General features: G+C 46.2%; 1 protein-coding gene across 5 annotated transcripts in view; it reads right to left on the bottom strand.

Annotated features, from left to right (window-relative positions):
- The window catches only part of HTR4 (5-hydroxytryptamine receptor 4), a 139,321-nt gene that overhangs the window by 68,276 nt on the left and 43,196 nt on the right, over positions 1-27,849 (bottom strand). For 2 of the 5 annotated variants that reach the window (XR_010072868.1, XM_063348679.1), the window contains exons 1-2: positions 6,598-7,017; positions 5,435-5,635 (exon numbers count right to left, since the gene is read on the bottom strand). Coding sequence is in view for 4 of the 5 variants with exons in the window: in XM_063348679.1 (XP_063204749.1) it covers positions 5,435-5,635; positions 6,598-6,866 (470 nt within the window). In the remaining variant the exon portion in view is untranslated. Of the gene's footprint in view, positions 1-5,434; positions 5,636-6,597; positions 7,021-27,849 lie in introns of those variants that run through there. The other 3 variants (XM_063348680.1, XM_063348678.1, XM_063348677.1) reach the window with 3 other exon arrangements.

Here is a 27,849-nt window from a genome sequence, read left to right on the forward strand (position 1 = left end):
GAGGAAAAAAACACAACCCCCAAACGACCAAAACTTCTCACAGAAGTTCAAGTTTCTGCCAGCAACCTTTAAAGCCTAGGTCTGACGCTTGGCAGACAAGAGGGGGAAAGAAAGACATGTTGCTCTTACTCGTATCAGAGTGAGTATTTTGAGCTGACCTGAAAGTTGCTTGGAGATGACTGCAGAATCCCGCAAAAAATAAACTGTCTGGAAGTCTTTTCAAATCTGAGCTAATGTTTGCACAGGACAAGGGAGAGATACACTTTGAAAGCCTGTAGTCCAAGTCCCAAAAGGAAAATTTGGGGCAGCAGTTGGAAATTAGGAGACTGCTAGCCCGTTAAATCCCTGCTGTGAACAGCATGTGTTGGGTACGCTGTCATTTGGGTTAGCGGATGGTTATTCTGTCAAGTCATTAATCTCTATTAGACTGCGCTGTCAGGTACCCGCATTTTAACCAAGAATGCACCAGGAACAGCACAACTTTTTGACTTCAGTCTGCAAAAGGAAAAGGATTTTAAAAAGTGGCAGTGCTCAAGAAATAGGTGGAACTTAGACAATTTTTGTACTCGTATCTATTAAAACGTGACTAAAATCTGGATATTTTCACTTTTCATCTCTAGGACAGAAGTGAAGTGAGGTCGAAATTTTCTCTTTGCCCTTCTCAGGATGATGACAGACCAGAACACACCTGGAAGTGATGCTCCCAGGTCAGCCACAGCAAGGGGCTGGCACATCGCAAAGGAGAAAAAGGCAGATTTAAAAGGTGGGGTTCAGCCTTCTTTTGTTGTGAAAAATGCATCTTTTATTCTGTATCCACCACTCTACCCAAGCTCTGTTGAAAATCCCTGTTGTCCTGCTTGCCGAGGAGGTTTGGAACAGCAGCCAAATTCATGGCAGCAAAAGTGAGTTAATCTCTGCGAAAAGGACACGGGAGTGAAGGGGGACCGTCAGTGGCTCCAGGTGACCTGCAGCAGGGTACGGCACAAGTGTGATATCCCCCTCAATGCGGCAAGGAAGGGACCATGGCACATCTGTAGGGATGAGGTAAGGGCCAAAATCAAAACATTCTCCCTGTCTTCTTCCACCCAAACACCTCCCCTGAGAGACGGAGAGAAGGTCCTCATGTTTCATTTCAATTGGAAAATGGCTTATTAAACAGGCCCAGCAGGAAAAAAAATTCATGTCCTTGGTCTTTCTGAATGCCTAGGTCCGACAGTGTTGCTAGGTAAGTGGCATCAGGTTTTGGATCTGCAAGCATCAAGGTCTGCTGCTTGCATGGTGGAGAGTAATTGCGTTTATACATGATGTTTCCTGATTTACCTAATCAGGCTGCCAGACCATGCCAGTGAGCAAGCACTGCAGAAATGTAAAATAACATATACAGTGGCCGTTCAGGAAGAAAGGAAGTCTTTTAATAGACTGTTTGGGACACGAAAGAACTCATGACTTAGCACAGAAATTCCCAGTCAGGTTAGGACTGTTGCTGTGCTCGAGGACGATGTCCAGGTGGAGGTTAAACAACTTCAGCGATGGTTACAGTACCCTACTGGTGTCCTACTAAGTTGTATTTTGAAAATCATGTTAATAAGTCAGTCAATCAATCGGAGGAAGAAATACAACATTAAGAGAGGAAGATGACTAGGGGCTGACCCACCTCCATAACATTTTCATTGACAGCAGTAAATGACGGTCCAGTGCTACAGGAGGCACCTTGGTCTGCCTCGAGCACCGTGGTGGGTAGTCTGAACTTGACATTTGGTCCTGGGAGAACCCAGAAGCCTGTAGTCTTGGGACTCGATCAGATTCCTACTGAGGTGTCTGATCAAACAGCAAGTGATGAAAGCCACGCAGTTGACTTGGGATTCTCCCCTTCACATGAGACAGAGAGATCTCGGGCTTTCTCTTTCAGCTGACACTCACTACCAGCAAACACAGACATAACTGTGCCTTCTTGCACAGGGAGAAGAAATATAGCTTTTGAAACGTCTAAGATGAAATCCTGGCTTTTTTCATGTCAGTGGCAAAGCTCCAAATGATTACCCACGGAGTCAAAATAGCATCCAAGAGGAACTTCTACAGCAAGACTGAATGGCTAGGAGAGCTATATATGCTCTGCAGAGATCAGATGATAGAGAAAAGTTTCTATGGCAAATTCGAGTGCCTTTGGAGAGCAGCAGCCTGCCTCGGGGATGTTGCTGTTAGTGCTCCGCTAATGGTGCGGGGTGTGGTGGTCACTGCTCTAACAAGCACTCAGTAAAGCCATTTCGAGAAGAGAATCAAGAAAATCACAGAACCAGAGAATTACCTAAAATTTAGATCAGTTCTGCAGCTAGTCTGCAGAGGCGTCATTCTTCAGCCTGAAAGCACCAAGCAAACGATAAAGGCTGCGATAATTACCCCTGTCAGGCCGCATCCATCCACCAGCTTGGAGAACCTTTTCTCTCTCCCTGCCTGAGAGCGAAGAACGGCACACGCAAAAGAGCATTTGTGTCTCCTGAAATAATTCCCTGACAACTGGCAATTTCAGGTCAAAAATTGCCACTGTGTTTGTGCATCCCAGACAGTGCAGCTCTGCTCCCTCACCCCTGAACCTGCAGAGGTTTTCAGCACACCCATTAACGAATTCATCCTCAGCTTCTTTTCAAGCAATTTGGCTGCTGTTTAGTCTAACGTGGCCAATACTGGGGGGATGGCAAATATTGGGGCATTTCTCTCTGTCAGTGCATTCATGAGGAAAAAGTTTACAGGCATTTTCTGAAAGATTTTTTTTTTTTTTTTTTTTTTGCTGTGACACTTAAGATCATCTCCAGCTCTTGGGACCTTCAAATTCAGAGCTCTGAACACTTTCTTTTGATCAGATTGGTGGACGTGGGGTTTTTTTTAGCCAGTGTGTGTTTGTGTGTGCATTTTTCATTCTACTTCAAAGAATCTTTTTAATCCTGAAGATATAGGAAGAATGTTTCTGTACCAGCAACAGGTTCAAATACACACCCAGTAAGCTGAAATCTTTAAAAGCTTCTTTTTCGCAATTTTATCGCAGAAGGCTGAGCCACTTAAATGGAGCGATGCTGATACAGGGCTCCTTCAAGCGCAGTGCCCGTCACCCTCAGACCCCAGTGCAGGGGGTGCTGCACCTTCCCCAGACCTCTTCAGAACAAATGTGGGACAAGCTTGGAGAATTAGTTTCCTCCAAAACGCGGTTACAGCTCCTGCTTTCTTTCAAGACAGCCATTCTCCTGTGTCATATTCTCATGATTAAAATATTGGCTTGGGATGGGGGGATGGAGTGGGGGTCCCCAGAGTCAGCTCCCCATTTCCCTCTCTCCAAAAGAAGGGGAATCATCTCTGCGTGTCTGTAGGCAGCGACCCTCACCCACTGCTACGGCAGCCCCGCATATGGCACAGAGAATTCAAGACTCCCTGGGCAGAGAATAAAAGAGGAGAGAAGGTAGAGCAGAGCTGTTAGTCCTCCCCAGGTGTTCGCACTCTGCTCTATTTCATTTACTACAGAATAATCTAATCCATCTCATTTTAGGGATGTTTTTTTTTTTTTTTTTGGTTGGGTTTTTTCTTCCATTTCCAGTTCCTTCTACTGAGCTGAGTGTTTGCAAACTGCCTCCGGTCTGTTTATAGAAAGAAAATCTTCCTGTATAAAGCTGATCTCTGTTCTGCATCCCCAGAACGTTAACTCTGAGCCACGCATTTCGACAGTCACAGAGCCAAGGCTGCCCCCAGCCCCTTCGCCACCCCAGACAAGGCTGTCCCAGGAGCGCGGGGACCGAGGGGGACAGGCGGCGGGAGCAAGACGCGACAACATGGTGGGGGTCTGCAAGAGGGTGGCACAGGCAGGAGAAAGGGGGGAGTTTCCCTTCTGTGCACCCCATGCAGCAGGTTCCTCATCCCCTGCGGGTGTCAGAAATGAGGGGGTGAAGGGGAGGGGGGAAAACAGTATTTTCCCTGCATGTCCCTTTCTCTGCACAACCCTCTATGTTTAATTAAAAGCCTGGAGAACAAAACTCCAACATTTTATATAACAAGGCCACATCCAGAGCACAGTGCCTAACATCTGCTTTACTGGTAATTGGCTCAAAGTAGCAGTTTGTCAATGGTTTTAAGATAATGAGCTCCCTATTTGTGTTCCAGCCATCTAAACTTCCAGATAAGGACAAGAGCTGTAGCTATTACGCGTCAGCTCCTCTCTGGGCGCAATACTGCGTGTGCCGGTGCCCCTCTCTCCCACAATAAAGGAGTGCTGCCCATCAAGGGAGAAGTTAACGAAGTATCTTTTGAAGTCTGGCTGGGTGCAGACTCTGGATGAAAGATGCCATTTAAATGCCAATTGTCGTGATGATGAGAACGGTTGTGGTTATTTTGGCCATATTAGTAATGCTAAGTAATAGTATTTTAAAAGGTATTGAAATCTCTGCACAGAACTCAAATGAAAGCTCTAAGTATTGCTCATTAGAATAGCCGGTCAAGACGTTTTCTTCTAAGTATTTATCCTGTGAAAAATTCTTGCTATTCTGTATGGAAAGCACTGCGGTCTACCCCAAAAAACTGCAGACAACAGTAAATGAGAATTGTTTGCCACAAACTATTTAGGATTTTGGCTTCATTTTAATTTTGCAAGAAAAGTTTAAAAGAAAATAAAGTTTTCAGGATCTCCCACAAAGCCTATGCACCCTTTTCACCAGCTTTATCTACCTCCTGGTTAGCCTTCATTAGCGGAGACGTGCAAATGAATGCCTTAGAAAAACAGCCCATAAAATTGCGGTGGGGGAAGCAGTTGCCCTTTCTATTTTTCTCCCTATAATGTATTAATATATGTCACAACGTGTCATTTAGGAATACCGTTTTCATCTGCCTGCATGGCTGCTAGCGGCAGGAGGAACAGTTCTGATAGCACTTGAAAAGATACGTCAAATATTTTTTTGACAGAAGAGAGAAAGCCAGATAATCCAGCGTTTCGGTTCCTGGGAAGACAGGGCTCAGCACAGCACATCAAGCCTCGCACCAGCCAAGGCTTCCCTGCCGCCCCTGGCAGCCAGCAGACCCTGACAGCAACGTCCCTGCTAAAACAACGTCCTGTGCGCGATGCACCTCCTCCTGGTTTTTTTTCTTTCGAAAGAAAAGGCGTCTTTTCTTCTCTTTGGTGAAAAAACTGTGCCGCATCTGATCAGTAAAGCAAACAGAGCTGTGCTGCAAAGCATCTGAGAACCTGGCTTGCTCTATCGATATAAACATCATTCCTTTCAAAGTTTTCCTACACCGATAAGGATTCAGAGACCTCTCTCCAAAATCAGCTACCAAGAGAGATTTATTGCTCTATTGTTCCCACCAGGTTCATTTTCGCCCCTTGGCTACTGCTGACAAGCAACAACACCGAAGAAACTTAAAGCACCTACAATCATTCTCTATGCTCCTCTGTTCATACCTGTCCAGCGAGATACAGCAGAGGTGCAGGATTGACGCTGTGGTGAGCAGCACATCGAGGGATGTTCGGACCAGGCAGAACATCTCTCCATAGATCCAGTTGTCCTGAACCAACTCAATGGCTCCAAACGGCATCACCAGCACTGACACCAGCAGGTCCGCAAAGGCAAGGGAAACAATGAAATAATTGGTCTTGATTTTCCTGCAAGACAGATCACAAAATTAGGGTGTGATAGTTTCGGTCCAGCATCCTCTACATGTGGACCGAGATTTCAGCTTGTGTTTGGGTCTGATTTGCCCCATCACACTGAAAGGTCCTCTCTAATGTACTCCTCACTTTATATTGTTACCCCGAGCTTGTTCCTGTTTTTCACAGCTAAATATCCACCATGTTGCCTGCATAAATGCATCTTACTGCTCACGCAGAAGAGGCAAATGGATGCTCACAGGCCTCTGCATGGGGCTCAGCCTCACAGCTTGCATCAGAGAGTTTAGAGTGGAGGAGGGGGATTTTATTTTAACTTGTAAATTGAGAAAATCCTTCCAGAAAGCACTGAGAAGAATCTAGACTGAAGCTGTAATTTCAACTTGAAGAGCACTTTTTAAATCATAACAATAAAATAGAATTAAATCCATTAAAAATCCCACGCAGAATATGAATAGAGGCTGTTGAATATCTCACTCTGCTCCTGAGGCTGGTCTGACAACTCCCAGGGGTAGCAGCAAGCCTCGAGGCGGGAGTTTTGCCTGTGACCGCCCCAAATCACTGGCAGCATTTGCCAAGCTGTGGCAGAGCAGCACAACTGCAACAGGACCTTGATATGTGTGGTTTTTTGATGGGCTTGTTAGGAAATTTGAGATGGAAAAGGGGTAGAGGCCAACCTGTTTTTCCAAGGAATTGCTGCTTAGATCTATTTTTCACTGATTTATCTGCTTTTTCACACTGAGAGTGCTAAAAACGTAGAGGATGGATACTAAAGTGATCCGAGTGGGGATGCACTGAGGCCAGTGTGAAGGTCTGACATTGTGGTGGTGCAACACCCGGCCAGAAAAACCCTTCATCGCGGCAGTTTATGCCCTCAACTGGGGGCACGGGGCTTTTTAGGTGGGGATTTTCCCCTGTGCCTCTCCGCAGAAGGGCAGCGGGTGGCTGGGTGGGCTCACCTGAGCTGCCTGTCCCGGCACACGGCCACCATCACCAGCAGGTTCCCCAGGATGGCCATCAGTATAACGGCGGAGATGAAGGTGAGCAGCACGATCTTCTCCGCTACGCCGAAGCCCTCACTCGAACTGGGGAGCACACAGAAAAAAAAAAAAAAAAGAGAGAAAAGGAAAGAAAAGAAGGTGCAGCTGCACTGGCTGGGAGGGGATCGCCCGGGCAATGCCGAGGTGCCAGGCAGAAGCGCTTGTTTTGGCAAACGCGAGAGCAGCATCCCCACCACCGGTGCCGCGAGGCTGCCTTCCCACCCGGAGCATTAACAAATTGCATTTCATATTTATGGGGAAAGCTGTGAGGCAGCGGAAAGGCCGCAGGCGGAGGTTACCTGCAGCCCCCGTGGCCACCCAGGTCTGCCAGGGGTGGAGAAGCCAACGCGTACGGTGGAGGAGCCCGTTACTGAGATCTGGAGTGAACTGTGCGTGATTTCTGAAAGTCCCTTCCAATCCAGAGCCTCTGGCTGAACACATTTGCATTCTCTTTTCACCCCCAAAAATAATATCATCTTCTATGCAGAAGTATTTTGGTTTTCTTTCCTTTTGTTTTTCTATTTTTTCCCAAGGGTTTCCTCAAGATGAGCATTTTACATCTTGAATTTTGAAACCTTGTGCATAATCTTTTCCCTTGTTCTCTCTTCCCTTCACTTTATGCCACAAAACAAGAGGCAGTCTGGCTTTTTTTTTTTTCTTTTTCACTTGATAACTTGCCTAGAATTTGGGAAGAGAAAATAAATTTTTTTTAAAAGGAAGCACCCAATTCCTCCCTACCCTGACAGCAATAATTTCTTTTAGTTAATGAAGAGAATGAAAAAGAAAAGGAAGAATAACATTAAAACACAGTGTTGGACATATTCTAAGTCTGCATTTCTACAAATATCTTGTTAAATGCTTAAAAAAAAGAGTGGGTTTTTTTTTCGGAGCCTGCAAAGCAGGAAGGTAATATACAGATGCAGTAAATAGTGTTCAGTTCCTCATAAAACTGGTCGTATTACAAAATTTTGAGCCACTTTTCCTTTAAAGCTATTTCTAATTATTTATCCAGAACAAAATACACCCTAAACCTTTGCCTGCTTTCCCTATTACGTTATGTGGATGAGAACGGGTGTTGGTTCGTGTTATCAAGTGTGGCTAGAAATAAACTGGCATTAAGAGCAGCAGTTGACACTAATTCATCAGGGAAATTTCTTCACAGCGTACGGAGCTGGCATTCGGCACCCAGGATTAACGTTGTGAGATTGTTCAGGTAATTGGAAAATTGAACTGTTATTCTCTTTTACTTTGACTTCCGCTGGGGTCACTTTTACTTACTAAACACATTGCAGACTTTTACACTTTATCTCACTGAATTCTCCTGATTTTGGCAAAGCTAAAAATGATTAGAGGCTGCTGAAGTCCTGCCTCCGCTACCTGTGCCGTGTTAATAAGCTTCTAGCAACTGACTTCACCCAGAGCCTGCACTGCGGAACATCCACTTAATCACGATCTCCATTTTTGGCCCTAAAAACGATACCACTTCGAGTATGACTTTTTTGCCCACTACCAGACACAGCAGTGGGTCAGGTCGCAGCCTGCTCAACTTGGAATTTTCATATTGGTTAGGAACAATATCTTAGGAATTCCTTGATTTTCAATGTTCTACAAGGAAATACATCACCTGGTATAGGTTCACCCTGATGGGAGAGGATGTTTATGAGCAAATAAAGAAAAGGAAAGGAGATGCCCTGGACACGAACTAGTTTCATAGAAAAACTCAACACTAGGCAGACATATGAAGGCTCAAAACCAAGTGCAATTATCTGGCTACAATAAGAAAGAGGTCCAAGCAAACTGCATATTCTAGCTTCATAAATGTATGTCCATATGCCAAGTAGGGCTTTCTCACCTGTGAGAGCACAGGTAGCTTTTAATTCCAGATAACCTCCCGTGTTAAAACTAAGAGATTAATAAATGTCACACAGAGTGGGCAGTTGGGTGTATCCAGACGCTGACAGACATGCGTCCCTCTGGAGGTGGGTTGTTGGGGTACCAGTGGGCCAGGAGAGGGGGTACGGGTGGCTCAGGACGAAGGGTACCCGCTAAGGAAGCGGGCTTTGTCCTGTGCTGGAATGAATGATCCCAGCCCAGAGGCAAAGGCACCACTGCTTCTTTTGCCCTGCCGTTTTTGTGGCAGTGTCAGTAAATCCACTCCTGCTTAACGTAGGAAGGTCTCTGGGGTTACACTGAAGGGGTCAGATATAGCCACGGGTCTTCATCCACCCAGACACTTATTTTTCTGCAAGCCAATTATAGATGCTAAGATAGGAGAAAGGCTAATCAAGATGTGTTTTTATTTAGCACCTGAAAGAGTTTGTGCTTAATTAAAAAGAGTCGTCTACTGAATTTAGCACAACTTCAATGACGGCAATTAAGGCTCCAAGAAGCTGGTAGCGCTGGACAAATCCTTCCGTGCATTCAGAAATGTTGACAAGGCTCTGTCTGAACTAAATGTGGCTTTCCCAGTTTTTATGGGAGAGCACCGCTTCCTGACACCTTGGGTCATTAGTAATTGGACAACTCTTGCAACGAGTGGATTTTGTGTCTGCAGTTCTTGCAATTACACTGCAATTGCTGCCTGCAATTTGCCTACACTGGTCCAGTCATACTTCCTCCCATCTGACAGAAAAAAATCCCTATCGATCAAAAGGATCTGCCTCATCCATCGTTCTGTCTGACAGTGGCCCGTAGGAGATGAAACGCCTACATGCATATAGCAGCGCCTCCCTTGCTGCAAAGGTCAGTGTCACAGCGTGCTTGTGTTTAACAGCTTTTGGTGGATTTCTTTGCGTTCCTCTCTCTGGACTCGTCCTCAAACTCTCAGGGCACAGTGAACACTGTCTCGGGCAGCTTTCCTCCTTGGTCTCATAATAACAAGCTAAATGCAAAATCAAGCAAATGACATCAGTTTTTGCGCGTCTCAATCTCCAGTGACCACCCCAAACTGCAGACAGAGATTCTTCCCTCAAAACTAAAGGTAATTGTCATCTAATTCCTTACTGTAACACCAAAATCCCAAGCCACCCTACAGAACTGGTCACTGGCGACATGGCTGCTCCTAGAGTAGGATGTCACTCATAGAATCATAGAATTGTTGAGGTTGGAAGGGACCTTTAAGATCATCGAGTCCAACCTTTAGCCTACCCTGACAAGAGCCACTTCTAAACCATGTCCCTCAGTGCCCCATCTACCCTTTTTTTAAACACCTCCAGAGATGGTGAATCCACCACCTCCCTGGGCAGCCTATTCCAATGTTTAATAACCCTTTCAGTGAAAAAATGTCTCCTAATATCTAATCTAAACCTCCCCTGACGTAACTTGAACCCGTTTCCCCTCGTCCTATCACTCCTTCCCTCTCTCCCATCCATCTCCACATACATCCGACCTGAAAGACCTCATTTTCCCCAGAAGCCAAGCCCAGCCTTGGAGATTTTGGGAGGCAGGAAGCTGGGAGCTGCTGACACATGAACCCGCACTGCAGCAAAGTCCTGTGGAGAAGGATGAGCACACAGGAGCTGGTCCTTCCCCGTGGGCACCATGCACAGTGGGATGCACAAGGCGATTCTCCTCTGCTGCAGCCACACACACCACTCTGGGCCCACCACTTGCCCTCCTCAAGGCCCACCACTTGCCTGCAGATGGCTCCTGCATGGCTGGGGAAGGTCAGACACTTCCCAAACATCAGCATTTTGAGTACAACTGAATGCCAGAGCCTTCATTAATAATATCCATCAGCAGAAGACAGAAATTAAAAGGAAATGGCAAAGAAACATCTTCAAAGGCAGGTCTCAGGCACAGGCCTGCTAGCTGGGTACTGGGAGGGACGAAAAGCCTCAGAAACAATGGGGATGCCGGGATCAAAGGCACCTTCACTGCTGAGCTGTAATTTTACCTGTCTAAATAATCCCTCACAATAGGCTAACATTGCTCCGTGGCTGCATCTGTGAGACAAAATGTCAAACCGCACTGCATAGCGCCGTACAAAAGATGTTCCTTCTCCTCCAGTGCAAGCATGGCAGCGCACGCACGCTGGCACGGTGCTAAAGAGGATGATGATGGTTTCATTTACACAGAGCCAGGCCAAGTTAGATTTATACTTTGTCTTATCGAGCTTTGCCCATCCTTCTGCTGTTCCTAAACAATTCTCATCACTGCGTTAATTGAGCACCTTGCATCCGCACTCTGCGGCAAGTACAGAGGGGAGAGACACCTCCCTCGACCCCGAGCCCTGCCGGGGGGGTCTGCTGGCCATCGGCCGCCGACGGGGCTTCTCCCTCCACCACGCACTGCATTGGGAGGGGGGCTGGCGACCGAGTCTGCTGGCTCTTTTTTAGGGGAATCTCCGGGATTTTGAGGCTGTCTGCTGAGAGATCCCCACCCCCTCCAGGGATGCTGGCTCTCAGGCTGTGCTGCCCAGGGAAAGGCAGCTGGTGTCAGGGTGCCCTGAGGCCTCATCCCTAGGAGGGAGGTGCAGAGGAGTGAAACTTTGCGATTTGTCCTGTTCCTTGAATAACTACTCTGATCCTCAAGGCAATCCTCTCATTTGGGCTCGTGAAGAAGTACAGGGACCATAACAGCAGCTGAAGACTTAGATCTGCCCTATGCTGTCAGATGCCTTCTTCAGTGAACAAGCTTATTGCCCAGTACAGAGACCTCCATCCCTTCCAGCCTCATCAGCTGCAAAGAGCTGTGCGAGAGAACAGATGCCAAAGAGAACTACCCACCTTAGGTCTTGTTGGTGCACAGAGATTTTGAGTTTTGCTCATCAAAACAATCTCTGGAAATGCCAAAGGAGGCCAGCACTGAGCCACATTTCACCAGATGTTGCCCTGCTTGAAGACTGAGGGCTTCAGCTTCAGCCAGGAAGCAGGGCAATGTATTAAGCCCACATTTCCCATCTGGTGTACAAAGGCAACCCTGCCCTAAAAGCAGTGGCATCCTGGTCTGCATCATTTGACTTGGCTGGCCACAGCCCAGGGCTCTGAACAGAAACACCGGCACACTTAGCTATGGAGCATTTGCTGTGATAATAGTTTCGGAAGCATTTAGGCGATCTCTCCAAAGAGTTTTTCTCTCGTGCCATGTTGCATTGCTCCCCTGGGAAACATTAAATAGGCATATGCATCCCTGGGGGCACAGGAAGGATGTTCACCTGGGGTACATCTGCCTTTTGAATAATCTATCATCAAGTAGGAATATTTGTTAATTATTCAGTCTCAGTAATTCAAAGATGTTAATAATGGAAGAAGTGGATATTGCTTTAAATTAAAATCAATGGTTTGCATAACATCTTTGATCAAAGCTGAGTGCTCTGGCTTCCAAGCATGCTTCCCCGTTTAATAAAGCAGAGATTGATGGGTTTGCTATTATGAGGAAATGAGATTCAGACAAAATGATTGTTGGTTAGTAGGAATATAGAAATCATTTAACGAAAAAGGTGAAATACTGATGTGGAATGAATTCTTAAAACCCATATATGGACATATTTAAAAGGCTCTTCTGTATAGTCATTAATGCGAAGGAAAAAAAAGTGTAATTATTTTTTCAAGCTCAATTTCTACTTTCCTGTAAACACCGCAACTTTTCTAAATGACCTCAAGCGCTTTTGCATATTTTATGCAGCAATTAAACTGCATAGATCAGTCCTGTTGGTAAGACCACGCACACTGCTCCTCTGGTTTTCGTTACACATGCGACACCCTGACCTCCCTGCCACTGCACTGGGAAAAAACCACTAATAATCAGCTCAGCGCTGAGAGCACCGCAGGCACTGCACAGACACTCCTGCGGGAGCCAGAGAGATGGAGAGGGGAGGAAGGGTTGAATAAAGACGACTTTGGTTTTGGGGGCAGAGGAGCGCAGCTGATACAAAGGAGGCTGGATGGCCCATTTCCAAACGGGAGAGGAATAACGCTGCCCACAGAGCCAACCTGAAGCATCTCCTGGAGGAAGCCAGAGACCATAACGAGCACTTCATAACAAGGGACATGCATAATTCTCACTGAAGAAGACATCAGTGAGCAGCAGTAGCCTAGAAAAGAGCTTTTTTTTTTTTTTTTCTTTATTTCAGTGGCTTCAGTGTATGGGGAATACATGGAAGAGTCGGTCCTCTGTTTTCAACTATGCCACGGCTTTTCCCTGTGTAACTCTAGCTGACATGACATTTCATGTAGGTCTTTAACTACAAATAAGCTGTCATTTGCCTCTCCTCCTTTCTACTCCCCTGATTATTCCTAGGCATAAAAGCAGAGGCTGAGTGTTAAACTCTTAAAAACCAAGTTACGTTATTTTATGAGTAAACCTAACAACGCGTGTCTCAGTATAGAGACTTAACAATAGAGAAGATATTATTTGATCTATGGCTTTCTAGCTGTTACCCTATTCTTTTCTACTGCCACCTAAAAATATCAATCAGAAGTCAGCATTAATCCAGAAGCATATAATTTCTTTTAATGCCTTCAAATGCTACACTGCCTGCGCCGCTTCGCCTTAGACTGTGCAGATGGCAGGACAACTTCTAACAGATTCAAATCAATTATGTACTTCACTTCTGTTTTAGAAACAGATTGAAATTAATTAAAGTATTGACAAGCCAGAAATAAACAGCATTCTACGTATCAAAATAACTTAGTCATATGATTAGTTTATTTGAGTGCTTTTTTTTTTTTTTTAACCAAACTGCATCGGTGAGGTGGGTGGAAAGGGACCAAGTTTTCTCCTTTTATGCTGGTTTGAACCTCAGAAACTTTCTACAAACTGGTGTGGAACTGAAAACGCACCACACTGCTGCAAACAGCAGCAGCCCAAGTAGGATCATGAATGATGAAACGAGGACTTCAGGCCACCTCCTCCTGGACAAAACTACCGATAACATCACTGATTCTGCACCTCCGCTCCACGTATCTCCTGGAGGCTGAATGCTAGAGTGCTTCAGAGAATTAAGTGTTTTAAGCAGCTGATAATACTGATTAAAATCAATTGTCAAGATGAAGCAAAGAAGACAGGCTATTTAAATGTTTTAAAAATTGCCGTGTGTAGGCTGTGCAGTCAATCAGTATGTGCGAGGAGCGCTCTCCCATGCGGGAGCGTGCTGGAGCTGCCAGACGCTGGGGGACCTCAGGAGACACCGCGGCCACAGCAATGGCTCCAGTTCTGCAGGGACCTCAGGCTTTGAGACTGCCCGGGTTCGGGCAGACAGGCAAGGCGGGAGAGGTGCCAAGTAACAAACCCAGAAAAACCCTGAGCTCTCTGCTGGTCCATACAATATCCTTAGCTTACACCAGCAAAAGTTCTTGCCTTTTCTAGATGGAAACTGGATCTGAGGCTGAAAACTGATCCTGCGCAATGCGCTGCTTTATCATGATCTTCATAGATGAAGGTCTAAGACCTCAAGAGAGAGAGAGCAGTTTGCAGTTATATGGGAAACGTGCGACAGAGGTAGGAAACAAACGCAGACCTGGTGACCCTCCAGGCACTGCCTAAATTTAGGACCTCTCCCCTTGCAGGGAAGTTAGATGGGTGCAGCAGCCACATCCATCTCTACTGTTCATACAATGAAGGATGAAACCCTGGCTCTGCTCTTTCCCAAGCAGCAGATCAAGTGTTAGGTAGTTTACCCCTACATATGACAGGATATTGCTGCAAGGCTGATGCACGTAAGTACGATCCTTAAAAACCATTAGACTGCCACCTAAAATATAAGCTAAAATTAACTTATGGAATTAGCATTCAATTAAGCTCACGGTATTTACATGGAGGAAGGGCAGCTGCTGCAGTTCCTCTGTTTGGGATCCACTAACGATGACTGCAGGAGAGCCCTTGTGCAAAGCCCCGTGCAATCCCAAATGGCAATCTTACACATCCACCTGGAGTTTGCAGGACCTTGGCACTGTGTTTTGTTCCTTACAATGTATTTCCAAGTTTTTAAATGTGGCTCCCAATGACCCACCCTTCGCATGCCAAATATTCCCCTTTTATTTTCACATAAACATAACACTACTTTTTGGATATACAGGGTCTACTTATTTTAATGAGGGTACCAAATATTCCACAGCTATAAAAAAAAAAAAAAATCAGATCTCTGCCTTAGGCATAGGTAGGATTTTAGGCACACTACAAAGTGCAGCAGAGATGTTGTAACCATCATTTCTCCTTTGCAAATGCTGAATAAAACCCAAGATCAAACATGCCTTTAATCAGAAACGTCTTGATCAGTTCCTAATTATAATTGTTCCTCAGAAGTAAGCCCACTGCATCTACCAAACTATACGTCAGTTTAATGAAGAACAGACGATGATGAAAGAAACACAAAAGTAAACCTGACTTTTGGTGTATGTTCCATCTTAATAATGCGATTATCCTCTACTTTCCAGATAAGTGGCTCTTGCCTACCTCATGCCACACAGAAGTCTTAAACAGAGCGGGCTGTACGTTCAAATGACAGATGCAGCAGAGCTATGCTCAGGAGATCTGATTGAACAAAGCACCTTATTTCCCAGCAGCATTTACATTAATTATCATTCACTTTACTTCTATATTCCATAAATGTTGAAGACAGAGTCTAGCATGTACTTTGGAACAAGAATGTTTGTAATTCAGTTATTATACAGAAGAGTTTTTCTTTGCAGAGACATAAGCGACATCACCATTACACGTACAGCTAGCTCAAATTTCTCTCATCCGTTTAGAAACAGGGAGTAACTCGATGCAGGTCTGTGACATAACCTCCTCTGGCATGGGAGCGAGCTGGAAAAATCAAGGTTTAGACTTGTGCTAAACATACTTGGAGCACCCAGGTTTCTCACAGAAATCTGTGTGATGCCTCCTACAATAACTAGGCGCGAACCTGGGGTGCACTGAGACTGATCACGCACAGCCTGCTACTCTTCAAAAGCCAGCTGCCGCTCCTGGGCTAAAAGTATTTGCTCCCCTGTCTTATTATAGTGAAAAAGTAAGTCCTGCCCTGTCCTGTCCACACACATTTGTTTCCCCAAAGATAACTCATTACCAAAACCACCATAATGGCAGCTCTTAGTCTTTACTGGTATTCCCGTACCGAGTTCTCATTTTCAAACCAGAGAAAACCTTTGTTCCCATCTTTGCCAAAAGCCTAGAAGTTGCAAGACCTTTGAATCAAAAAGCGTGAAGGTCCTGCCCTGCTCTTGCAGGCAGTATTTGCAGCCAGGGAAATAATAAATGAGACTCATTCAGTCAAGATGAGAAGCGTCCTGGCATCAGGCTGTATATTAAAATATCCAGGCTGTGGACTTTTCCCAGTGCTTGTTTGCACCTCGGACAATAAAAGACAAATGCAGCTATTGGCTGTGCGACTTCTATATTTCCTGGATAGTTTCCCAGTTTCAAGAATCTAGAGGAATGAAAGAGCTTCTTGTTGTTACCCCTGCTAATGGAAGACTTGGCACTGACAAGATAATACACTGATTTCTAGAATACATTTTCTTTGAGACACCCCCAGACACCCCGTGTGGTTCTGAGCCACACAAAACCAGTTCCCAGCTTGTTTATTACGAAACCATAGGAAGAGGTACTTTCACTTCTTTTTTGAAAGCAGCATAGGACTGTACATCCCAAGGAGGTTTTTTTAAGGCACAGCATGGTGGAGTTCATCTGTTCAGCTCCCAAGGTGTGCACCCCTTGAAGTATCCGAGTGATTGCCTTGTGATTGCCCCAGGGAATGGTGTGTCTCCTTAGTCCCTTCTCCAGTGCCACGATTTATGAACTGCCCGACCAGTTTGCTGTACCCTGACACAAAACACACCAGTCAAGCGGAATAAAAGTCATCTTAGAGATATTATGTGTTTCCAGCTCTGCTACCTCAATTTGAGCTTTACCATAAAGACCAGAGCTTGGTAAAGCTAATTCCAGAGGTTGTAGCCAGAAACCTTCACCCCCAGAGCGCGTGTTCATCACCTCACTCTGTGCGAACCTGAGTTTTGTATTTAGGCTCCAGATAGGTGTCTCCTTTCTAAGCAAGGACACGGCAACTCCTTGATTCAAGAACAAAGCTCTTAAGTTTCTTGTTTTATTTAAACCTCCTCCTATGTCCCCAGCTAAGCGCATGTTCTGAATACTCCCCACAAAAGCCGCATCACATTTCTCACTTCAAATAAACAAGCAAGGATATCAACCTGGGCAAGCAGCAGGACAGAGGAAAAGCAAACAGTTGGGACTGCTCTGTAGATGGTGAGTGCAGACACTCGGCTCAGACACAACCCAGATCCCACCCAGGAGTCGCTACCAGCACATTTCTCTGAGGCCAGCATCAGAAGCTCTGGAAGTGTTTGTTCATTTGTGATTTCCTTTGGCTAACAAGTACAAGAGCTTCCAGGAGGAACGTCTCACTGTGCTCGTCTGCAGAAGCCCTTGACAAAGATTCCTAGAAACAGCCATTCCTGGAGGTGAGAGCAGTGCAAAGGGAGAGACCTTCTTCCCCACAAGGGAGTGAGTGACATGACCTAGAGGTTTCTTGATGGCATCAGCTACGGACTCTCCACTCACAGGTCCTACAAACTTCAAGTTTGATCCATAACTGGGAGCTACCCGCTGCCTCTCCCAGTCATCTCACTGCAGGCTGATTTAAAAATTTGTTTCAGTTTGATAACTGACCACTTGCTAATAAGCTACACCCTGATATGCTGGATACCGCAGGTCTATCATTTTCCCTGTCACTGACTGAGGGAACTCATCCAAGAACTGTGAGGGAAAAAAAGAGAAAGGAAGAAAAGCTCAAGGGGAGAGAGATAAAGCCACCAGCACCACGATGATACTGCTTATGGTGTTCCCATTCAAGGGCCAGCACCATCAGATGATAGGTTCTTTACATCTGAAAACAAGCCACGAGGCTGCATATCAAAATGGAAGAGCCCTACTGGAAATTAAAACCTGCTCCCCACACACGTATGGAAACAACCAAAGACCTGGAGAACTGGTATTTGACAAAACAGAGCAGAAACACGTGGTCAGTTTGGGGGTTTAAAAGCTCACGGAGGAAGAAAGACTGGGCATGTTGGCTGTATCATGTGGCCCTATTTGTAAAGTTTTGAGACAAACAACAAAGGAAGAGGTAAGGTGCCTGCACCCAGCATCTTACATACACCTGGAAAAGTGTATGTAAGAGAAGAGACTGACCAAGCATAGAGGCACAAAGCTAAAAAAAAAAAAAAAAGACCAAAAACCAAGAGGCAACAGCCTACAACACCCATTTGTCTTTGTGGCTAATTTATTCCTCGTCGGAGGAGATCCCTGGCACTGCTGAGCAGCTGGGATGCTCATCCAGGGGTAACCAGGGAAGTATGTTCCCATTGCGCTTAAATTCTCTGCTTAGGGGTCTCCAAGGCTGTTGGAAACCTAATAGGACCTGCCAATCACAAAACACTGAAAAGCTTAATTGATGACATTTCTGGAAAGCTGGTGCAGTGCATTTTAACTGAGGAGTACAGGAAGTTTGTTTTGTGATTAATTTTCTGTCCACTTAAACTTTGTTACTAACTTTAATAGGTATTTCAGGTGTGGGACACTGTTAGCTGAATCAGCGAACAGCTTTGAGCTCCAATGAATACTTTGGTTTTATAGAAACAGATCCTCACATTGCTTCAGGAAGACAGCATCAACAAGGGCTCTGAGTGTGGCTTAGAGGGAAAAGTCTAAGCAATACGAAAACACTAGGTGCCTGTATTGGACTAGACCCCGATCTGCTGGGCCCAGGGAAGCATACTGAACAGTAGCTGAATTGCAAGAAATAAAACTCCCACGTTTCATTGTAGCTGCCAGCTCTGCCTGAGAATCACATCCCCATTATGGCCCATAAAAATGGAAATTGCAAATAATGGCAGTAATGGGACCAAATCTATTCCAGCTGCTTGGGAATGGAGGAGGGAAAAAAAAAAAAAAAAAAGTAGTGCATTTTTCCTCTTTAACATGGCCCAAAATACCACAAAAGCAGTTTAATCCCTGAAGAAGTAAGGCAGTCTATTTATTTTCCAGGGATCTCTACCAGCAAAGAAGATGCACCAACCCCAAAGAAGCTTCTCTGGCAGAGGCTGGAAAGGGAACAGCCCACGCCTCCCACCGTCTCCTTTCCACAGATTAACTCAAAATTTGTCTGGACTCCTGTGAAATCCTCTACTTGCCCTAGTCCTCCAAATACCCGAGAACCCAGTTGAGTCTACTCAGAAACACATCACAGCTCTTGGGCAGCCACCTCACCGCTCGGCTCTCAGTCCCGAGAATGTCTTGGCCAAATTAACATGAACCAGGGCCTGCCTTCTTTTGTTGGATTTATTTATTCTCCCATTACACTTCCTCTTGAGCAGATGACAGCCTGTTTTCAGATAAATCCTCAGAGCTCTCAGGAAGTTCCTGAGAAGAGCAAGACCTGGACAGATCTCCAGACTAGTCCACTGACAATGAGCTGGCCCATCACCACAGCCTTATGGTTGCAGTGTGGAAAGGCAGCTTTGGAAACAACTAGACTTCGTGCTTTCAGGTCCTGGCCTGAAGGACCTTCAAAGGCAAAGCTGAACAGAACTTAAATGCCAACAGACATAACTCTGGAGATAAGGAGATGGAAAAAAAAACATCTTCTGAGTTCTAGGAGCCAACTGGGAGCTTGTGATTAGGCTAAGGAACTGAGGACTAAGTGAAGCAATTTGTTTACACACATTTGACTTCTGGAACTGACTTTTTTTAAAACAAGAATCAGAGTCATTAGGACGTGCTCTTGCCCAGCGCTGTAACTGCTGGGATCTGCTTTTATGTCTGCCTGGTATCCTGCTGGAGCAGTGACCCAATATTCCCACAGGGAGGGCGCTTGGGCTGTGAAAGTCACTTTGTGAATAAACAAGCAGATTCTGGGTGCATTAAAGCTTTGGAGGCACTGGAAAAGCAAGGAAAATGTCTGTGTCTACGGTTCAGTAGAAATACCCTGTGCTGAGCTATGAGGTAAGTGCCCAACCTGGGGAGGGGTGACAGAAGACACACACGACCCCAAAGCAGTCACAACATGTTTCCTCCGCTCTCCTGCAGGCGTGAGCTCATGCGCCCGGGGAAGGGAGAGGCCCTGCTCGATTCACTCTCTCCCCTTCACCCTGACCCATCAACAGACCGATAGCCAGATATTTAACAGCATCCTGCTCACCCCGTCCCACCCCTCACTAGCAGCAAGCAGAGCCCTTTTCTTTCTCCTTCACTCCTCTAGGCTTACAGCGATGCCAGTGGGCAGTCGAAAGGTGGGCTGCTGGTCCATTTATCACAGGTATGCCAGCACAGAGCCAGAAACCTGGCTCCTGTCCCCAGCAGCCCTCTCCAATGCTGAGATTCTGTTTATAATGCTTTTTTCTGCAAGGTTACTTTTTTCTGTTAAAGTTTTAGATTTACTATTCCTCAAATGTGAGGAATAGAAGCATGAGATCAAGTTCTCCCTGCAGCCCAGGCATCAAATCCTGGGAAGGACTTGAGTTGAGTAAGGTCATACTAAGCTTTCACTGACCGAAGAGAGCGCTGAGACTGCATCGACTACAAAGAGTCACCTGCAACAGGCAGACCACCTCCTATGCATGTGCTTAAAGGTAGCGTGGCCTCCAGTTCCTTGTTTCTCCTGAGGGATACAAGCACAAGAGCTGAAATTGTCTCTTCACAGGTCCCTTTGCAAATGTGAGTCCAGCAGTTCACAGCACTAATGTCACTTTGTCTCCCCGTGGGATGAGGACGAACCCATCGCTTTGCTACATTTCTCAGCATGCCTCGAGTTGGAGTTTTGCTTTTTGACTTGTTTTTTTTCATTTGCTTTCTTGTCCCATCTCCCCTCCCCCCCGCTTTTTTTTTTTTTTTTTTTAAAAGATCACCAGCCCTACAATGGATTAACCCCCAAACAGCCAAAGACTCCCTGAAACCTTCATCTCCACGGGGTTCCTGTCCATCAGGTGGCAAAGCTTGTGTTCAGACAATGGCCAATTTTAATGTTCTGACCTCGGGGAGGCAGAGGCTGCTGCTCAGGGGACGCGTGATGGCAAGTCCTCGGTTAACAGATGGGGCAAGACAGTAAGTTCAGACAGTGACTGAGGTTCAGACCCATGACTGTTTGCCAGACCGGGGAGTCACATCATCGATGATTCATTGCCACAGCACCGTAAGGGCAAAATAAACAGTGGAAAGACTGAACTAGGTAAGGAGAGGAGCACATTTATCTGCATTGTAGATGCACTCTGCTCCAAGGCAGTAGTCTATCAACGCTCATTTATACTCCCCGACAGCAGGTCCTAGACACATGGCCAAGCAAATAGCGCAAAATGCTTTGCTGCGGCATCTTTCATATCCGAGATAGTAGAAATGCTCTTTCCCAAGCAGCGAATGGCTCGTTCTGCAGCTGCACACGCTATTGCAGCAGGATCTGGAGCAGGTAACAGCTCACCACAGCGCTCAGCATCTCAGCTTCACAGCCCTATTCCCAAGACAGCGTTCCCAGAACAGATGTCTGCCCAGGACCCCAGGACTGTTTCTGCACTTTTCCAAAAGCAACACAGGGAATTTTAACTCACTGAGAGGAGAGCAAAAGCCATCAGATTTCCACCTACAGCCCTTTGGTTTTGAGACACAACACCATGACTGTTCTATAAGGAAACACAGCTCTGCCAATATGACTCACGGTGCCCTATTAACCCTTACACGCCTAATCTGGTCCCCTGCCTCCCGCACAGCTCCAGTTTTGCAGCAGTCCTGTCTCTCAAGACATCCTAATACCCCCTCCCTGCTTCCTAACTCACAACCTCTGAGCACGGCTGGCTCAGGAAATCCCAAACATGGTGACAAATTGAATTTTGACAGCCTGATGCTGCAAGTCAACCCAGAGAAGTCAAGGAGGGTGTCCTGGAAAGCCGCTGGCGGCGCAGCTGCCAGCCTTGCCCTTCTATGCAGCCAGTGTGGGCAAAAGCTGGCAGCAAGGTCCAGCCCATTTTCCTGCTCTGGGAAATCTGCTGCTTTCCAAGGCACCTGCCAATTTTCTTCCAAGCCCTAGAGTCGGGTCTGCCCCGGGATATCCCAGGCTTGGACTGTTTTAACAGCCTTCCACAGCCTCTTCCAGATCTTCGCTAGCTGCCACGCTGTGCAGAGACACTGAAGCTACAGAAAGGCTGTGCTGAAAGACACCAAAAATTTAATTTTTGCAGCCCAGCTCTTTGTCAAGGGCATTCTCATCTGTGCAGGTTGCTCAGGGCACACTAATAAAAGCCAAGTGAAACATCGCAGAAGTGCATGACGGCCCTACCTCCCGGGGGGGGTCTCAGCACACACAGACAAATGGTGGAGCTGCCCCTCTGCCTCTGCACCCTCGAATGTATTTCAGAGAGTAGATATATTTCTCACTTGCTCCACAGCTGCTGTAAAGGAACACGCTATTAATTTGCAGAAGCTGGAGTCAGGCTTAAAAATGCCATTAATTAAGTGTTGGCGGAGGTGTTTGGAAAGACGTTCCGATAAATATAGTGCTATAAAGTGTTTCCCTAGAAACTGAGAAAAAAGTTGAGCAATATGAAAAGTACCCAGGCTGATAACACCTATCGCTCCTGCTGAGCTGTGCCCGGGCTGTACGCCGGATCTGGCAGAGAGAACTCTTTTTGCAGGGCCCTTTTGGCTACCCAGTATTTTTGGTTAGTAGCACAAAAATATGAAAGTGAATCTCTACGCCATGCCTTGCTTCCCTGTGCCCTCCTGCTTAGCCCCTCCTCTTGCAGATGGGGAAATACTCTGCAACACTGTGAATTCAGAAATTCCCCGTGAATTCTGTACCCAAGAACTCTGGCATCCCCGGGAAGCAGCCAGGCATGCAGCGGCTAAACCCTACAAACTGGCCTTCTTTCAAAGGGCTACTTATAAAATGGTTCATTTGGTTCAACAGCAAAGCTTATATATGGTCATATCTACAGCTGACGTACAGGAATACTGCTAAGTTTTGCCCCATAAGGGATCTGTAGGGTTTTGCTTGGCTCTTTTCTGGCACTGTGTGTTCTGCCTGTCATTATCCTTAGGAGAAAGTGCGCTCATCCACATCAGCTCAGCAAGCAGAACAGGACATTATATCACTTGTATACCCAGGGATGAAAAACACTCAGCTCTCATCTGCGCGCTCCTCTGATCGCGGCACCGCTCCTGGCTGGGGGACACAGGCAGGAAAGATGGGGATCTGTAGAAAATCTTCTCAATCAGTATGTCTGTCTCCACAGAAATGCGTGAACAAATACCTTTCTGGATGGATGCAGCAGGTCTTACAGGAGGATTAGAGTTGATCTTCCCTTAGAAAGGGGACTAGGAAAAGAAGAGTGCTCTACACTGATTCTGGCCTGTTAAATGACGTTTTAGCCTGGTATTTCTCACCTAAACAGAAATGTGATCAAAGAAGTTGAGATAAACAATCATTTAATGACTCAAAGTGTAGAAGCTGAAGAGATTTTGAAGAGAGCTTTTATATATATATATATATATATATATATATATATATATATATATATATATATATATATATATATAAGAATAAACAATTATATTGCAACCTGCTGAAGGAGTCTTAAGCTGTTTGCTTTCCACGAATCCCCACTAGCTGGGCACTCGGAGCACACAAGCTCTTTCCTAAAACCCTTCCATTCTCCAGTCTGGGTCATTAAATCAGACACTTATTTTGTTCCAGCCGCTCAGCGCAGTCTCCCCCTTGCCCAAAAGAGCCACCTCTGCGTTCGGCCCGGTTTTCTGCCTATCCTGCCTCACAGCTCAGTTCTTGGCCCCCTCGGTCCTCGCTGCCGGCTGCCAGTGTCCTAACCAAGGGGAGCACAGGGACCGAGGGCACACTGACTCCTCTCCCAGGACATCCCTTAGCTCCTCCCAGGGGTTCAGGGATGGAGCTCTTTGGGTCCCTCTCTCTCCCACTACTGACTACTGCTCCTCTTCCCACCACGTTTGGATGGGGAGAGGAGACCCAAGACCTTCTCTACCTCTTTCTGCAGTCAGCCACCCTACCAGCGTACCAGCTTTAGGAAACAAACCCATCTTAGAGCCAGCCATCAACAGCACCACTTCTTGTGATTCATGGAGAAAGGAGCCTCTTGGGGCAACACAGCAAAGCTCCAGAATTGGGATTCACTCAAACACAACCTGACTCAAGAGGGCATATCACCAAGAACATCTGTAGTCAGAAATAATGTTCACTGTGCCTCTGTATGAGGACTTTGGGAACAGCAGCTGGGTTAAATAATGGAATATTTTCTTTGCTTCAAAACAAACACAACTAATTCAACCAATTTGATTCCTTCTTCCCTCAACTTGCTTCTCATTTCTCAAAGTCAAGACAAGATTAATGAACCCCACACAGTACTGCTGGAGGGCTCTGCATTTTTCAGAGTACTTCTAGCCACAAAAATACCTTCAGCAACAAACTGAGAAAACTAAAGCTGATAAAGCCAAGTTTGGAAGCAATTAACATCAATCTAAAATCCAGCTGTTTGGGGGGCTCAGCTTAAAAATAAAAAGCAATTACTGTTGTGACAAAGTCAAATAATACATTGTTTCTCCATAGCTGATTTAGCAAAGGGAGCCTGCTCTCACCATAGATACAATAAAAAGGCTTACATAAAAGCCACTTACTTGCACTGGACATTCTACTGATTTTTTTTTTTTCCAAAAGCTTATTTCTCAAAAGCAAAACAGCCTCTGCCCAACACCTGATGAAGCAAGAAACCTTTATACGGTGTGAAGTACACAGAACAGCCCTGACCACGCTCAGAAGTACCCAGTCAAATAGCAGAGGGTTCTCCTTGTTGCCCAAGGGTGTGAGAGACTGCAAACGCCTGGCAGCTGCTCTTCCAGTTCTCCCCTCCCAGCTATGGGCTTGAAGAGCAACGAGGGCTGCTAGTGCTGGAGCTTGTACAGGACTCCAGTTGTCACAGAAGGGAGAATCAATCAGTTCTGAAGATTTTCCCAAGGTCCTACAAAGAGTTTGGTGCGAGAACTGGAAAACAAGCTGCTTCCCAAAGCCCAGAGCACAGCCTCTTATGTTAAAATGATAACAGAAATATCGTAAAAGCTGCTTGAAACACAACTGTGCTGTCAATATTTACCATGCAACAGCAGGATGCTTGTCCAATGGAAACATCAGCCAGCTCGTGAAAATCAGTTTGCAGCTTTTCAGAAGTGTTCAGATTGCCTCTTGTTAGTAACTACCACCTCCCAACCTGTTGCAGTGTTGTAAACCACGCTAGAGCCTGCCTGTGCCAAAAGCTCTTCCAAAACACTTGAGCCAATGTTTTTCAAACTGTGTCAGCAGAGTATCCCCGAGCAGCCCACTGAAAGAAGCATTTGAGCACCCTACAGCTGTGGGGTGGTGGGAGACTTGCAGAGCTGCATCACGAAGAGTCCTCTATGGCACCTGGTCAGCTAAAATTGAAGCAGCCCAGGAGCTAGAAGCGCTGGGCTTGCCATGCAGCACCCTTAGCAGCGGGATGAATGAACGAACGATGAGCGCTGGAGCTGAAAGAAGGGAGAATGCATGAGAATGGCCAACCACACCATTCAGAACTGGCATAAGTTTGCATCACCTGTGCTCCCAGTAATGTAAAGGAGCCAGATTTAGCTGCTAAGAGATAAGGAGGGACTGGCATGCTGACGGGAAGCATTACTTCATTCCTGGCTACAGGGAATGCTTTGTAGTGAGATGACAGTCTTATCAAAGGTCTAGGAAGGCTTTATTGCTCACTCCCCGTGCACGGCACGTTCACAACCTACGCTGGCAAGTGCCCAAGAGAAGCAGAGTCCTCCCTGTTCGAGCCTCTCCAGGTTGCTCAGCGAGGTCTGCAGGTGCTGCTCTTGGTACGTGGAAGCTCCTCTCACAGTTTTCATGGGCAGAGTTATTAGGTGCCTACCCACATGCTGTAAGGGCCAACTGCCTGGTTTGTGCACTGAAAAACAAGAGTCCATGGACTCCCAGGTGACTTCTGTACACACAAACTATGCCTACTTTAGCAGGTAATTTGTCACAACAGGAGAGATCAAAGCAGCTGGTACTGAGGTCCCTACATCTCCACTCTACGCGGGACATGGGGGATATTTTGGATTAGATTTAGTCTAGTCTCCTTGCCTGAATGTCCCCACCACACCTGGGTGTGGAAGCTGCATGGTTTGAACCCATGCCTCAAAAACTCATTGCGGACTGCAGAGCGCGTGGTGCAGAGCTGCTGGTTTAGCGTCTTCTAAGAGGAATGTCGTTCACAAGTTCCATTGCTAAGAGCTATGTGATGTGAACTGATACCCCGTGTGCGGGGATGACCAGGGGATTCACCTGCACTGAAATGCAAGCGCAGAGTCAAACAGACTGCACCAAAGCATCTCTCTGCGTATTCTCCTTTTGCGCCCAAAGAGATTCAGCCTTTCTCCTTGTTCTCTGAGGCTGTCAAAATCATTGTGTTTGTATAAAAGTGAAATTGTCTAATGCATCAAAACCCAGAAAAACTGAAAAAGAGAAGTGCAAACATGTTTTGAAGGTTTGTACAAATTTACTAGAACCATGGGCAAATGCCATGCCATGAGCAGGCAGGGCAGCCGTCTGCTTGCTCAAACCCTAGTGCCAGCTCTGGCTGCAAACAGAAGATTCAAAGTGGTACCTTCAGGTGGAGGAAGAGGTTTGTGCCACTGAGGGTACCAGTGACGGCATTTGCAGGAGCTCCCGCCCTTTGGCCGGAGGGCATCAGCAGCAAACAGCCTACGGTTCACTATGTGCCCGCTGTGCCAGAGCCGGGCAGTGGGAAGGACCACGCTGTCCTCGTTTGTAGCGTGCCCAACTAGTATTTTTATGAAGTTGTTTGAAATGAAGACAAAAAGAGAGAACAACTTCCCCCCCTCCCCCCCATACTCTAACCAATTGAAGGGTTCGAGTTTTCATTCCAAACCACTTGACAGTATCTCATTAACCTACTGCCTATAATAAATGTGTCCAATAACAATCACCAAGCCGCACAAAATTAAAAAATTCTATAAAATATAAATTGGAAATACTTGCAAGGTCATTTATTTTTCAACTCTAGAATTTGAGAAAATGAGGTTTGCCACCCTCCTCGGCTGTGATTGATAAATACAAGTCCCAAAGCAGACTCCACAAAATTTCGAGGAATGCCTCTCCAACCTCACACCACAGCCTTTGTAAAATTCATAACCAAATTTTTTTCCCACAGAAATAAAATGTTTGTACAGTTGAATCTACCTGCAGTGCTTCAGGTAGCTACAGAGATGTAAAGATGCTCATCACTTGTCAACCTCTGGGGCACCTCATCAAAACCTGTCGAGGGCAGGAGCCCTGTGCCCACGGCCATCCCAGCTGGCCGGAGCAGGACAACTACGGCACTTTGTGCTCTGAACTGAAGAGCGACATGCTGTTTCCGCAGGGCTCAGCTCAAAATAAAATCAACCTGTGCCCCCCTCCACCCATCCTGCTGTTGTGCCCACGTTGTCAAAGCACCTCCCGTTTCCCCAAGCTTTGCTCGCTCCCCTTCTCGTGTAAACTTCCCCCTGGAGCATTCCCGAACCCCGCAGGGATCCGAGTGCCCACTGTGCGGCTCTGGAAAATCATGGGTGGAAGCTCCTGGCTGCAACAGAAAACATTCAGTATCTCACATCTCCGGAGAAAAGCTGAAATCAGGTCAGATAAAGGAGAAACATGAACTACTTTCTGGCAGCTGACAAGCAAAGCTCTCAAACCCAAAAAATTCATGGTTTGAAAGAGTGTGGAGTCACAATAAAATCATATGCCTACCACGAAGTCTGTATATACAAACAGCCACACAAAGTGAAGGACTGCATTAGCCCCGCTCAGAAAGAGTCTCCAGGAACAAAAGAATAAAATCATTCCTGAAGTATAACGAAGTGAGATCTGACCACAGTGTTTGATCAAAACAGCTGGGGAATGAGGAATCAATATTGATTCAGGAGAGCTTTCAAATTCCCATGGATTTTCACTCACCAGATCCCTAGGAACACCTTAACATCTAAAGAGGAAGGCAGATGAAACAGTTCACCAGAGGAGAATTTCCTCCTCAGAGATGCTTCCACTGCCCTGCCAGGGTCAGACCACACCAGCGACCGCACTAACCAGTCTCCAGGTAAAAGCAGTCTCTTGAG

This window comes from Chroicocephalus ridibundus, chromosome 11 (genome assembly GCF_963924245.1).
Source record: "Chroicocephalus ridibundus chromosome 11, bChrRid1.1, whole genome shotgun sequence".
Taxonomy (NCBI): Eukaryota; Metazoa; Chordata; class Aves; order Charadriiformes; family Laridae; genus Chroicocephalus; species Chroicocephalus ridibundus.